The 14743-nt window shown below is 37.9% G+C and overlaps 2 protein-coding genes across 15 annotated transcripts in view; one reads left to right on the top strand and one right to left on the bottom strand.

The window, feature by feature from the left end:
* The window catches only part of LNX1 (ligand of numb-protein X 1), an 80823-nt gene extending 78036 nt beyond the window's left edge, over positions 1-2787 (top strand). For all 4 annotated transcript variants that reach the window (XM_057413837.1, XM_057413829.1, XM_057413846.1 and 1 more), the window contains 2 exons: positions 1269-1427; positions 2126-2787. In XM_057413837.1, coding sequence (XP_057269820.1) covers positions 1269-1427; positions 2126-2261 — 295 coding nt within the window. In that variant the 3' untranslated portion in view covers positions 2262-2787. The remainder of the gene's footprint in view (positions 1-1268; positions 1428-2125) is intronic.
* Positions 2788-3661: 874 nt separating this feature from the next.
* FIP1L1 (factor interacting with PAPOLA and CPSF1) overlaps positions 3662-14743 on the bottom strand; it is a 41503-nt gene continuing 30421 nt past the window's right edge. For 4 of the 11 annotated variants that reach the window (XM_057413866.1, XM_057413884.1, XM_057413893.1 and 1 more), the window contains 4 exons: positions 11784-11879; positions 10533-10752; positions 4707-4844; positions 3662-3983 (listed from right to left, as the gene is read on the bottom strand). In XM_057413866.1, coding sequence (XP_057269849.1) covers positions 3836-3983; positions 4707-4844; positions 10533-10752; positions 11784-11879 — 602 coding nt within the window. In that variant the 3' untranslated portion in view covers positions 3662-3835. The remainder of the gene's footprint in view (positions 3984-4706; positions 4845-10532; positions 10753-11783; positions 11880-14743) is intronic. The other 7 variants (XM_057413901.1, XM_057413924.1, XM_057413941.1 and 4 more) reach the window with 3 other exon arrangements.

Below are 14743 nucleotides of genomic sequence, written 5' to 3'. Positions count from 1 at the left end.
ATGAAATTAATTCTTCTTTTCCTGCTTGATTAAGAAAAAGGAAACAAAGCAGGTATTGAAATTAAGTGCAATAGGTAAAGTATAAGACCCTAATAACCTTGTTACTCTTGCTTTCCTCTAGTCCTTGTTTCAGCTAACTTTGAATCAGCATAACTTACAGTATCATATGTTTAAAAGACAAGCGGAGGGAGAAGCTGATTTCAGCTCTCTTACCATAATAATCTTGTGTTTATCATTATAGTGAGAACAAGCAGCCTCAGTACTCCAAAGCTCTGACTGGCATGGATAGGTTTCTCTCATCTTCCACGCCATGTCATCTCCGATTATTTGTAATTCTGGCCCATTTCACTGGCCTTGAAATTACCTAGCTTCAACATGTGCCACCATAATAAATGCCTGCCCACTTTTGACACAGTTAATCACACACAGACTCTTATCTGGAAGATAAAACAAGTCATAGGATGTATTGATGAAACACAAGGTAAATGAAATACAGGTTTTGGCATAACAGTTTATGAATATTAAATGCAGTCTCAGTTGAGTTTCTATGTCTAGCATATATATATAGATACTATATCTATCTATATATGCATATACATATATCTATATACACATATAGATATATGCATATATTTATATGAGTAAGTATAAAGATAAGTCAGTTTGATCTCTGGGGTAATACGAAGCATGCCAGCACAGAGCAGCTTTCCCACCCCCCGGCTCAAAAAAACCCAACTAACCACCGCCTCTGCAAACAAATACATTTTATGAGAGTGAATGCAGGATTATGGATCAAGCTTAAATCAACTGAGGAGTCTTAAACACCATTGTTTGTTCAGAACATGGATCACTCCCATCTAAGAACGATATCCTATTTTCTTTCAAACCCGTCTAATTAAGTTCTAAGAATGGGGAAAAACAACACCCAAGTGTTTTCACCTGCTTTATTCCTTTATTCATGAACAGTTTTTCTCCGTCACTTTCAATTGCAGCTAGAGTATTTGCATAAATTCTTACCATCTGAAACAATTTATTTGCTATTTTAACCCCAAAATTACAAGTAATTTTACTTTCAGGATAAAACTGGTTGTGGTTGTGGCAAGCAGCAGTACAAAAAACAGAAGGAAGCATTGGTGGCTAATACCGTGGAACTCTGTTGCTATTTTGTACCTTGAAGACACTCTGTGGGTGTATGAAAAGGCAGATTCATCATTAATGGTTTATCAGAATCTGAAGTTAAGACATTTAACTAGTCTGGTTTGTTTCAGGTATTTGTACAGCTGCAAAGAAATCGTATTACGAAGAAATACATCTGGAAGTCTTGGCTTCAGCATCGTAGGAGGTTATGAAGAACACACTGGAAACAAACCATTCTTCATCAAATCCATCGTTGGGGGGACACCGGCATATAATGATGGCAGAATTAGGTAAAGATAACTAATGAAATGTAGCATTTAAGTCTTTCATCTAGTTCACTGGTGGGCGGTGGGGGAAGGGGTGTTAAAACTAATTTTCATGAAGGCTCTGTGTGTGGGGGAAAACTCATTGATACAGAACTAACTCTGCGAGATATGGAAATAAGATGTAAGTGTCCTGAACTTTAATACATTTGCCTTCATAGTAGCATGTGTTCAGCTGCCTTGCAATCACTAGTATATGAGTAAGAATAAAGATAAGTCAGCTTGATCTCTGGGGTAGCACAAAGCATGCCAGCTCAGAGCAGCTTCCCCACCCCCCAGCTCCAAAAAACCCAACCAACCACCTTTTCTGCAAACACAAATACATTTTAAGAGAGTGAATGCAGAATCATGGCGCAAACTTACATCAATTGAGAAGTCTTAAAAAACACAGGTTGCTCAGAACATGGATCACTCCTATCTGAAAGGACTGTATCTTCTTTCAAACCTAATTAAGTTCTAAGTGGAAAACCAAAAAAAAACAACACCCAAGTATTTTCATCTGCTTTATTCCCTTATTCATGAACAGTACTTAGCTAGAGAAGGAATAGAAATACTCATTTCTACCCCTTCCTCCCACCTCAAGCACATGCTTTAGCATTTGCAAACTTTTAAGAGAAGAAGTCACCTCGTTCAAATTGTTCTCATATTTGCCTTTGGTTTTTCAGATGTGGCGACATCCTCCTTGCTGTCAATGGCAGGAACACATCAGGAATGCTGCATGCCTGCTTGGCACGGATGCTCAAAGAACTGAAGGGGAAAATTACTCTCACAATTGTGTCCTGGCCTGGCACTTTTTTATAAAACAACTCTGTGGAGAGGAACATCAGGTTTTGCTTTTGGGGGAGGTCAAGTATGTATTGATAAAGAAAAGGTTTGTGAAATTTCAATCCGCATGTCAAGAAAAGTCAAATTTAGGCAAAGCAGGGACATCTGTCAGAAAATCACTTCGGAGTGATTTGTTACAGACTTAAGCCTTTCCTTCCCCATATTCTTAAGGGTTTTTTTGTTGTATTTCTTTTTTATATATATATGTATATTTAATGCATTATAATAATACTGAAATGTCAGGAGGAGCAGCTCCTGCTCACTCACTTTATTTTGATTTACAAAAAGAAATCCTTGAATAACTTACAGAACAATTTCTTGCCATTTTTTCTAGTTGCAAAAATGAGGTGAAGGTTTTTATCCAACACAGTAATAGCACTTGGATTATGTGTATCTTTTCATGGTCAGCATGAAGCTGGTATTTTCAAGACTTTCAAGTACTGTTAGTCTGTAAAACTGTGAATTAAATTTCTAAAATAATTAAAAAATAACTGTAACTGTGTACTTGTACAGACATTCTTTTCATCCAAAACCAAGCAACCCAGTTTCCCTGGTTTGATTAATACTATTAAATATAGGGGTTTTATACAGAATTATTGTTTTTAAGGACATACTCTGTTAACACCATAAAGTAAGTCTTCTAAACAGCACCATGCCAATCACACAATGCTGTTCTGCATGGAGTAATTCTGCTAGTGATGACAGTCTTATATTTTTTCTAAAAATAGTTCTTTGCCTTTCTCTGCAAATGAACCACTTTCCGAAGTGTTAACTTTTCCTCACAAGCTAGCAATGGGAAGAGGATATATTTGTTAATCTTTATCATGTCAAGGACAGCTGTACCTCTAGAAGAAAGACTAACATGAACTTTCTCTTAAGCCACTGAAAAGCAGCAGGGATGATTATCCAAATTAATTCACCCTTATGCACCCACACAAACCAGACATAATTACCAAGTGTATCAGAGTGTTCCATCAGACTAAGAACAATCAGCACCTTGCCCAGTTTCCCTATTTTTTCATTTCACCTTAGTACAAGATTCTTGAAGACAAGAGTCTGCAATTCCTGCCTGTCCCTGTAGCAAAAGATGGACCTTTTCAAATATGAATTCCAAAAGTTATACTAAACCCACACTGTTCCAGATGTTGGTATATAATAAAGTGAATGTACACTGTTTCTAAATTCAGTAAAACAATGACCTTCCCAGTGGCTTATAAAAAACAGGAGACACTTTTAACACAAATAACTTAACTTAAGCCCTACATACACTGTAAGAGCATAAGGCCCTAGCTAATTAAGAGGTTTTCTCACTTAAAAGACAAAGTCAGTCCAGGAATCTTAACATGAAAAATTCATTCTTTTATTTTCAAAAAAAAAAAAAAAAAAGAAAGAAAACAAAAAAGAAAACCAAACAACAAAGTAAACTTTGATTTCAAACTAACAGAACAAGATTAAGAGCAAATTATTTTAATACCCAGAAAAATAACAAGATTTATAGTAATCTATTTCTGGCACTAATATATATGCAAGTAGACAAAAATCACACAAGCCTATTCCGCAGGGGCAGCTTCAGTGTTTTCCTGTTCAGGAGCAGGTTCACCACTGGCTTCTTTTCCTTCTTTGCTTCTTTTGGATTTTTTGTGTTTGTGCCTTCTATGGCTATCCCCTTCTTCACTGTCATGACGACGTCTGCTGTTACTAAATAGAGAGAAAAAATCACTCAAACAATTGCATGACAGGCATCATTTCATTACAGAGTACCATAAAAACAGCCTTTGTATTCATATTTGAAAACTGGCACCTGCTCCAACTCATACAGTATTTGGATGTCAGCACCAAAATGAATTTTTCATGGAGTGGTGCATACATCCCCCCATCCTATACTTTTTGTTGGGAAATTGGAATGATTTTTCACATTTGTAACACATATTCTAATAGTAATACTTATATAAGTCATGCTCCTACTGGCATCTCTTAATGATTTAACATTCTTATTGACCATGTTCACTGTACTCAACATTTATTTCTAACTTCAAAAGTATCAAGTTGAACAATTTCTATCAAGCGACTATGAGGGTTATTTTACTTACTAAGTACCATAGTTCAGTTCCTATGTTAATGCTTCTGAATGTCAGCTTCACTCCACCTCTTTCTGACCCATTTCTTGAGCCATCTTTCCCCAAATTCATAATTTCTGCTCACTAGCTAAGACTGTCACATACATCATTCAGTATGAAGTTACCCAGGGCTAACATTGCTTTTTGTCTGTCCACATTTTATATGGCAGACTTGCTCCAATTAGTACATCAAAGTATTTACAGTCTTTCCACAAACTCCAGCTTGTTTGGGGGTCTTTTAAAAGTTTATTTTTTTAAGCTGCTCAAGTCTTTCGTATCCTATTAAAAAACTCAAAAATCAAACCTTCGAGATGACTTGTGCCTAGTATCTTCTTTTTCTCTGTGTCTCCTGTCTCTGTGTCTGTCTTCTTTCTCTCTACTTGTTCTATGGCGGTCATAGCCTCTTTCCCCATAGTCTCTGTATCTATATCGCTCTTCATCACTGATTAAAAAAGAAGACATTTTCAGGACAGTAATACCATATTTATGCTAAAAAAGAAATTCTTACACACTCACAAGATAGATAGAAAAATATTAATGTTGCTGCTGAGTTTTTAGATGAGATCCACCACATATGCTAAAAGGCCATTAAAACTCTTCACCTTACACATTAAGACTTCTGTGGTTAATGCAATTTTGAAAGGGGATTGTTCAACAAAATGGAAGGTACAACAGGGTCACATGTTTATACAGGAATTATCAAGCAGTTAGCTTAAACCTGTATCTAGCTGCAAATAAAGTCCAATCCTACATAACCTTTAGTTATATTCAGGTCAGTGTGTGTAAAGCTCAACACTTATCAAAACACTTTTTGACTATTATGCCATTTGGGTAAATTAAATTAAATTTCGGTACAGTTAATTTACTTCCTTACATCAGCTTCAAGAAAGGAAAAGCTGGGTGCAAAGGGACCAACAGTAACATATACTCAGTGTTTTGGGTTGCTTTTAAAATTCATTTGTGTCCAGTGCCAATGCTGCCTCTACTTCCACTCCTCTCTTGGATTACTGCAAGTGCAGCCCTGCCACAATGCTGGTAAACCCCCTAAACATTACAGGCTACACAAGAATCTAAAGGCTTTATTTAAGAACGTATTTTCGTATTTTGACAGCTCAAGAGATTTTTCATGTCCTGGAGCAGTGAGAACTTGGATCAAAACAATTTTATTTGCTGTAACTTGGGCACTAGTCTTTCTATGAAACTCTGTAGGATTATGTCATGAAGCAAATTTCAAAAATTAGCAATTTGAGACACTGTAGGGAAGCATCAAATGCCCTGCAGAAAAATCCTGGTTTTCTGAGGGACATTAAGAACATTCATACATCAAAATCAGAAAAACTACAGTTAGTACTAAAGAACTCAGAGTTACAATATGTCCATCTGTAAAATGACTGCATTAACTGGTGCCTGTATTGTTACAAAATTGTATAACATGTATAAGATTTTATAATGCACGTAAAAATACAGATCTGAGAATAAGCTGATCAGATCCAGTAAAGTACATTTGTGACAGATCATATCATCACAGAATGGTTCAGGTTGGTAGGCATGACTGGAGGTCATCTGGTCCAAACCCCTACTCAGGCAGAGCCACCAGGACCATCAGTTGCACAGGACCATGTCCAGATTGGCCTATGGGTATCTCCAAGAATAGAGACTCCACCACCTCTCTGGCCAGCCTGTGCCTGTGCTCAGTATCCCTCACAGGCATCATGCCACTATCACGTCTCCAATCTATTGCCCCCCTCTTAAGACAAAAGCAAAATTAAACGGCATTAAACACTTTTTAAAAAGCCTATGTTAAATCTAATGTCTCTCCCGGGAGAAAACCCTACTACAGACACACATAAACTTGCAAAAAATGAAGGCAGAACAGCCACAGAACACGAATTCTGACCATACTACTCCACATCCAGCTTAAGGCACACTAGGTTATAGTCCAGAATGTGAAAAGAAATGCAACTGCTCCACTGAGATGTCCAAAACTCAGACAGGTAAACTAAAGCAGCTGCGGGTGAGGGCAAGGGAGAAAACAAATCCCCAGTCTTAAGAGTGCTGAAATCTCCAGTCCTATGCCTTTAACCTGTTTCTATCCGTATCAATCGTTTACCATTGCTTTACCCTTAAATTTCTATTCTACTATTGGAAAGGCGAGAACTGTAGGGGAGACATTTACAATCCAAGTCCCATTCTACTGAGCATTTCTTCTCATAAGAACCTAACTAACTCCAGGCTTCAGCAAAAGGGGCAAAACCAACACTTAGAAATGAAATGTCACAGAAAGATGAAGGTTGATATCAACTGCTAGTTTCTAGGACAAGTCATATGGAAGAGAAGACTAACTTAGCTTGCACAGCAGTTAGTAAGCTCAGAATGACAGCCTTCATCTGTTTGAAGTGTGTCTTAATTTGGTGTGTAAGAAAGCAGCACCATAAAGACAGCACGTGCCTGGTGAAGTCCAGTTATAAAGCTCAGGTTCAAGGGGGGGGGGGTGGTGGGGTGGTGGTGAGGGGGTGGTGAAGTATAATGTTAAAAATTAAATTAAAATTAGGTTCTGAAATCTACCAAAAGTTATAAGCAAAGGTAAGGCCCGATTTGACTTTGAACAACAACTGAAAAATTTTGTTAGATGGGGGGCTCCTGTATTAAAACACCTTTGAAGTGCCACTAGTCATCACAGTTTTAGGAACCTTTCATTTCTGCAGGCTTGCAGGGATAGAGAAAGGTAGAATCAATTCAACTGCAGTTTACACCCAACATGTGATATTATTTGCCAGACTGATCACTGTCTAATTAAAAAGTGAAAATTTTAATGTCTAACATTGCCTTCTGATGAGCTTGCTGTATGAACGTAAGATGGTTACTTGTAGACTTCCAGCTTCATTTCAAAGTTGAGAGCCAAAGCCTTCAACATTAACTCACAGTCTGCATTTACTCTGTTACACAACTATTATAAAACACTCTAGAAAAGGTTAAAATATTACTGATACTCCTTTATAAACCTTATTTTGGCAAACTACTAAGGAAACATGACAGCTTGTGTGTCTGAAAATAAGCAACTTTTCTATAAGTAAAGCAAAATACCAGTTTGCCAAGTTCAGTATGTTGGAGCTTTAAGGAACAGGAATAAATGTCATGTACCCAATGTTGCAGCAGTGATCTCCTCCTCACTTTGTATATGGGCTTACATTACAGTTATCAAAGCCTTCCAGAGACAACACTGAGAGCACTACAGCCTTTGACCTGTGGAAGAGGATCTACAGTTACCTGTGCTCTCCTGGCAAAGAAGCCCCAAACCAATCCAATCCATAGTATCTTTGTTCTCTACACCTTTGGTTACTTTTTCAAAACAGACCCCAACTTCACCAAGCTATTAACTTCACAAATGGGGAGATCTCACTTTGGTAGAGATACCAACCTTTTTATATCTGTATTCAAAAAGCTTCTCCATATATTTAAAAAAAACCTTCAACAAAGAATCACAGAAGGAGTTAGGCTGAAAGGGACTTTGTGGACGTCACTTGGGCTAACCCCTCCTCGATACAGGGCTAACTCAGAAGTCTGGTCAGGCAGCTCAGGGCTTGTTTAGTCATGTTTTGAGCATCAACAAGGCTGGAGATTCTATGATCTCTCTCTGAAACCTGTCCTAGCACCTGATCACTCCTTTTGTGATTATTTCCTCACTATTGGAATTTCCCTTGCTATGACTTTTAACTACTATGTCCTGTTCTTTCTCTGTGAACCCTGAAAAAGAGCCTAGCTTTATCTTCTCTATGACCACCCATTAGGTGCTGAAAACAGCCTTAAGAACCCTACTCATACTTCTGAAAACAGCCTTAAGAACCCTCCTCATACTTCTCCTTTCAAGCTAAATAAACTCCATCCTCTTAGCCCTGCTAACTACTTTGTCAGACCTCCACTGGAGTATCCAGTCTGTCAATGTCTTCCATATCAAGGGACCAAAAACTGGGCACAGAACTTTGCATGTGTTATCAAGTGCCAAATAAGAGGGGAATAACGGCATTCTCCACCTGTGGGCTACACTCTAACACGGCTCAATGCATTTTGACCTTTATTACACACTAGGTGCTGAGTCCCATTCAATTTGCTGTCCACCAGGACACTAAGTCCTTTTCTGTAAAGCTGCTTTCTAGCCACACAGACCCCCATCTGCTCTGCTGCATGGGATTACTGCATTCCAGGGCCTTAGAAATATAGTTGCTGGGTTTTGGTTTAGTTTTTTCAAATTGGTGAGGAAGAACAACAAAATGGTAAGGTATCAATCAAATTCCAAAGTGTACATTTTTAGCGGTAACAAATTGACTTGAAACTAGCAAAACACAAAAACCAGTCTTTGCAGAAGGGATAACAGTCTAAAATGTACGGCATCTTCTCAAGGGAGCAGTGAGATACAGTGTAAAAACCATAATTTCATCTGACATAGCAGGGTAAAGGTAGAGCAGAATATAAAGACAGCTAAAGATTCATTTTTTAACCACATTTTGGTTATACGAATAGAATAAAAATAATTCCATTTTCTTACAGTTCTAGGAAATACTACAGCACAAATACAGGCTGCTTATCTGGAAAAGAACTGCTAAAAACAATGAAAGCAGTAATTTCTGAGCAGTAAAAAGCTGAAGATGATGTTTACTCCAAATCATACCACAGTGCCGCTTGAACAAAGTTTAAACAAAGGGAATTTGAACGTAATGAATCTGTATAGTCTCTTTTTAAAAGAGTTCACCTTCTCCTCCTCACAGCTCTTTTATTTTCTTAAGTGCACAGAACTGAAAATAAACCTTCTTAAAAAACGTTATGTCTGCATGTTCTCTCTTAAGCCTCTCCCAACTTCTCTGTGACTCCCAAACCAACTTACACTAGTTAAGGGCCTCCCGTTTTCTTACACAGCCATGTGGCAACAGCTTTGCTACAGATGGTGGATAATTTAGTCACATAAAAAAGTTGAGGCCTGCTCTTCCCCCTCCTTTACAGATAACTCTGGCAGCAGCACAGAGATTTCGCGAGGCCTGGAAGCTATTAAGGTTCATTTCAAGCACCCTTGAATGACCAGGCTTCTTTCTGGCCTTCAATCAAGCTGTCTGAGAAACAGATGTTTAGATTGGTCTTGAGTTCTCAGAAACTGACCCTGGAACACAGCAAATGCACACAGGAGAGGACATCACACCATCAGCATACATGGAAAATCCCTTATCTTGTACCTACTTTGGGTCTTCAGATAGCATTCATCATGCAAAAAATGTCATCTTTCAACTGAAGTAATGCTGACTCCCCGTGATCTCATGCTCCGCAGTGTAAAACCACTGGTAAAAACCATCTACCCAATAGCTAACATGTATATTCTGCAAAAATTGAAACTTAACAAAATAACCCCAAACAACTCAGACAGGTGTCAGGACAATTTGCTAAAACACTTAGCAAATAACGAGCAAAGTAAATTTAGATAAACCTGGCAAGCCAGCAGGCCTCTACTCTACGGAGTCAAAGCAAGCTCAACGTTAAATGTAAAACGGCTTCATACTTGGGCACATGAACCACAGAACAGTTGCAGTTTTTTAATTCTTTTTTCTTAAAGCAAGTAGAGAGTTGAAAGCTGAAGTTATCGGTCATTATTGTCATCATCTGCCTGGAAATGTATAAAAGTTTTTTTTGACCTTGAAATAATAGTTTTAAAAAAGATAGAATAGAATATTATCCAGCTAGTGCTAATGATCAAACTAACAATTTTAACAGCTAATAACACCATTAATTAGGGTCAAATTTTGCCCCACATTACTCTTAGCGCTGAAATGGCAACTAAGATTCACTGAGCACTTCCACAGATTTTTCTGGAACTCCTTATGTCAAATAGAGCTGTGTATATCACGCACAGGGCTTAAATCACACCTTTAACCTGTAAAGCACTATGACCAATTTGGATGTATACTGTCTTTTTTACACTTCTGTTTTACATTCTAAAGTTTAGTTATAGTATAGATAAAAGGGGGAAGGGGAGAAAGCCGCAACCTCCGGCTCTTCAGAATATACAAATGGACACTAAATTGTAATGCTGAAGTACACTATTTCACATAGACACAGGGTTGCAGCATGCTTACGACATTTCAGTTACCTGTTGAACACACTTGGAGTTGGACTGTGATCTCGGTCCCTTTCCCTGTCTCTGGTACGTTCTCGGTCTCTGTCTCTGTCTCGGTCCCGGTCCCGATCTCGAGATCGCTCTCTCTCACGTTCCCTATCCTTCTCTCTTCGTGAATAGTAATCCCACTGCTTGCTGGTGTCCAGAAGACTAGACCACGAAGGAGCGGAACCTGCAAGGTGCGGAAAGGTGACTAAAGAAAAAGACGTGGGTATTAGAAAGAACAAAATCAGATACCATATGAAAACTGCAATACTACTTATGCATGAACACACAGGCGTTTGTCAGCCTCCTCCAATGACATTTTTCAGTCTTCCCCTTTCACGTAAAAGTTAATTCTGAGCAAACTCTGCATTTTTTCCATGATGCTAATAAAGGCCTCTGGCACTCATTTAAATACTTGTTATGAAGATATCTAGAACCAGGATACACCCCACAGACTGTCTAAATCCTCTTGGGAAAAAAAAAAAAAAAGGGAAAAAAAAGAAACAAGCCCTAACAAAACCCCCACATTGTGCAAAGATTTGCTGAAAGAATCTCATTTTATGTGGTCAAATGGCTGTGTTCTGGGGTAACAATAAAAACAAAAACAACCAGAAAACAAAACTGCCTCTGAAACTCAGTGGCTCTCCAAGTGCAGTTCAGAAAAACAAGGAAAAAGGATGCTTCCAACTTTATATTTAGATGCTACTATTTTTGTCTTGTCCTTTAAAATCATTGTATTTAAAATATAACGTTAGTTACAAAGCTCTCATTCACTGATTTATATTCTATACTGTGCTTTGACATACTTTTCTAGTTACAGCTGTAACAGCAGCTTTAGAAATAAATTCCAGAAATTCATTCTGAGGAGAAGAAATTAATGCTCCTAACTTATACTTTGTAAGATGCCATTTCTAGTGAATACTCAGCACAATCACTATTGCTGCTGATTTATAATAGATGCAGAAAATTAACTGTATTATCTTAAGGATGATACGCTTAAGAAGTTGAAGAAGTCACAACCATGTCTCACAATCTTTTTAGGTAACAGCAATGGGAAGAGAGAAGGGACATGCTTCTCCATTGCTTTCTCCCAACTCCAATGTAATAAATAACTACTAGTCTTAATGCCCCAATTGTTCTGTTCTGCCCTCCCTCTCCAGAAGTCCCGTGAATATATCCTATCAATGAAAAATAAGGGCTCTGGATTTAACTGGAAACAGCACTCTCTAGTGGACTTACAGTACAGAGGACTTCTCACTTTCTGCTTATCTGCTTTGCTAGCCAATGATAACATAGCCTTCAATAAATCGTTTGTTTTGAGTTCCACTCCATTATCTATAATATGAGAACAATATTCACTTGACTCCATGGTGTCACAAAGAGACATTAACAGCTTAATTAACATAACTATTTCACTGAACAATATAAAGTGCATTACTGATGCTGTATTTAATACTCGAGTTATAAAATCAGTGGCTTCTCCTGACAGCTACATTCAGACTGCCTTGCCTATGTCTGGGGTATGCCTGCCCCAGAAAGCTTTGGCAGAAGCTGAAGACAGCAGTCTGCCAAACATCCAAAGGAGGAATACAAAAGACCTTCTGAGCAGGCAGTGGAGCAGGAAAAAAACACATCATTGTTAAACTACATTTGCAGTGAAAAGCATTATAAGTCTTTAAAAAAGCATTTATATGAGGTTTCGCCTTTAACAAATGCTTGATACAGTTTCATTTCAGAGGTACAGACAGAATGAGGAGTTAACAGAAAAAAATATCCTAATACAATAGTATGCTGTTCATTATACTGCCAAAACCTGAAATTCTTCTAAGGAAAGCAGCCAGAAATAGCAAAAAAACAGCTGGATTTTAAAGACTGTTAATTTCCTTGACTTGCCACTATGTCAACAACATACATATGGTCCACTGGCTGCTAGAATATTCTGATCTAAAGTGTAAACTTAACTTTAAATGTATACTATAGAACAATTATGAATGGTAGCATAAACTTATGATAAATTTTGGTTACTCCCCCACATCTGCAGTAATCCTCATCTGACAGAAGTATGTCATTTTCACCCCAATAACATGAGATAAACCAGTTATTTGATACTCTGCACATTTTTAGATCTAGATTTTCACCAGTTATTGTTCGCAACACAAAAGAAGCTTACTTTCCAATATGAACTGGTGTTCAGCATTTAATGCTTAGAACAAAGTAATTTGTCACTTTTAGTATTCCTACATGGATTGTTCTAATAATTTCTATAAAAAGAAGGACAATTCTAAAGTTTAATTGATTTTTAAAACAAGAAGAGAGGGAGCTTTGAACAATCAATAGTTTTAGAGGCTTAAGTCCTGTTTTGGAGGCGCATGGTTATCACAGTATAAGGCAAACGATTTAATACAACTTCTTTGTGCCTCAAAAAATACTGACTCCCAAACTGTTTCTGTAACGCTAAATTTCTTGCATGTTCATAAGATATCATGAACATTTAGAGCACAGAACAGAGAAACGCTTGAGGAAAAAGCAAACAAGCATACAGGTTGCTTCACTGGTAGACCAAATGCAGTGCCGTATTTTGACAGCTCAATAAAATTCAAAGATCTGATGGCAAAGCAGAGTTTTGAGAAAGTGTAAAGGATTTGAGATCAAACTGAAGAAACCTCACTGAAGCAGTGGAAGAGCACAAAGACAAAATAGATATTCTTGAAGCTACAAGTTAAGAATATTATTTTACTATGCAACCTATCTAATGGACTTGCAGTGGGCAACATGCCTGACACAAGGAATAGGCACTGAGGCATGAGATTCGCAATTTGAATAGGCAGAAGAAAGGCTGGAGCCTTAATCAAGATTGGTAGTTTTTGTAACATGTTTCATATCCCCCACAACTTTGACAAAGCCATGAAATATAACCAGACTGGTAAAGAAGACAAGGGGTTGGAAATTCAGTGCTATCATCCAAAGCAACAATTAAATAAATATAGAGATTCTTAATTAAAATTATTATCTGTACCCTAGTGTGTCGCTGAGCCCTCACTTTACCTAAGTTCTGATACACACACAGCACTGATAAAATACTGGCCAGCAATCACATTGTGAGACAGGGACAGTGAGAGTAAGATGCTGGCCAGGAAAACATGTTTCACTCGGAGATGATCAGCAGCAATAAAATACCACTGAGCCTCTACAGATCCAAAAATCCCAATCACAGGCACAGCTTAGAGATAATTTGCTGCAAATATGAAAGCTTTTGCAACAGAAGGGATGCCAGATACAGTGGGAAGATGGGAGCAGGCTGTGCTCCTTGGTCTCCATAATCATAAAAAGGCAAATACAGTTTTTTAACCCTGATGAAGGAGTTCAAATTCCATGTTGGCATCATCAGGATGACAGTCATCTTCCTAATATCGGTACTGCAACAACACATACATATCAACACCTCTGAAGGTCAACATAAAATATGGAAATCTTCTTGTGTCCCTGACAGTACTTGACAGAACAGCAAATTCTAACAAGGGATATTCCAAAATGAAAAACATTCTGAATTGGAGACTGTATATTAGATGCAATGTACATACCAATAACTGTTAAGAATGCATTCCATACAATACTCTGCATGACTAGATGTTGAAGCTTCAGCAAAATAGTCACTTGGATATCTCAATTGTCTGCCTCGGCTTTACCTTTTTGCTAAAACTTCAGCAAACACAGTTCAATTATTGCTAAAAAAGTAGTCAGCATAAATGAGCTGCTTGCCCTTGTCAAGAATTCTTGAAAACATAACAAGCTTTCATGCATGCAGGCAAGCACTTGATAACTGATAAGGATCCTTTCAATGTCAACAAACAGAAACAACTCCAACTTCAAGAAATTATATGCCATTCAAAAATGTCATTTTGTGTATCTTCTCTAAAGACTTATGAAGAGATACATTATCTGAATGTTTGATCTGTGCCAAACATTATGTATCCTTAGTACTAGACAGAATTTTCCCTACCATTTCTTCTCCCAGCAGATAGGGTCCAATGGAACAAAGAACAAGGAGACAGAAAAAGTCAGATGGAAGAAAAGGCAATAGGCATGGGGCTGGACGGCAAGAGGCAGTGACTGGCAACATGTCAGGTCCTGCACTGGGTTGGGGCAATTCTCAGTATGAGTACAGACTGACTGATGAATTGATTGAGAGCAGCCCTGTA

Source organism: Pezoporus wallicus, unplaced genomic scaffold, assembly GCF_028554395.1.
Source record: "Pezoporus wallicus isolate ANWC-B61680 ecotype Strahan unplaced genomic scaffold, APGP_CSIRO_Pwel_v1 contig_5709, whole genome shotgun sequence".
NCBI classification, from domain to species: domain Eukaryota; kingdom Metazoa; phylum Chordata; class Aves; order Psittaciformes; family Psittacidae; genus Pezoporus; species Pezoporus wallicus.
Note: the sequence above shows the minus strand (reverse complement) of the source record. Positions and strands in the feature narration are given on the sequence as shown.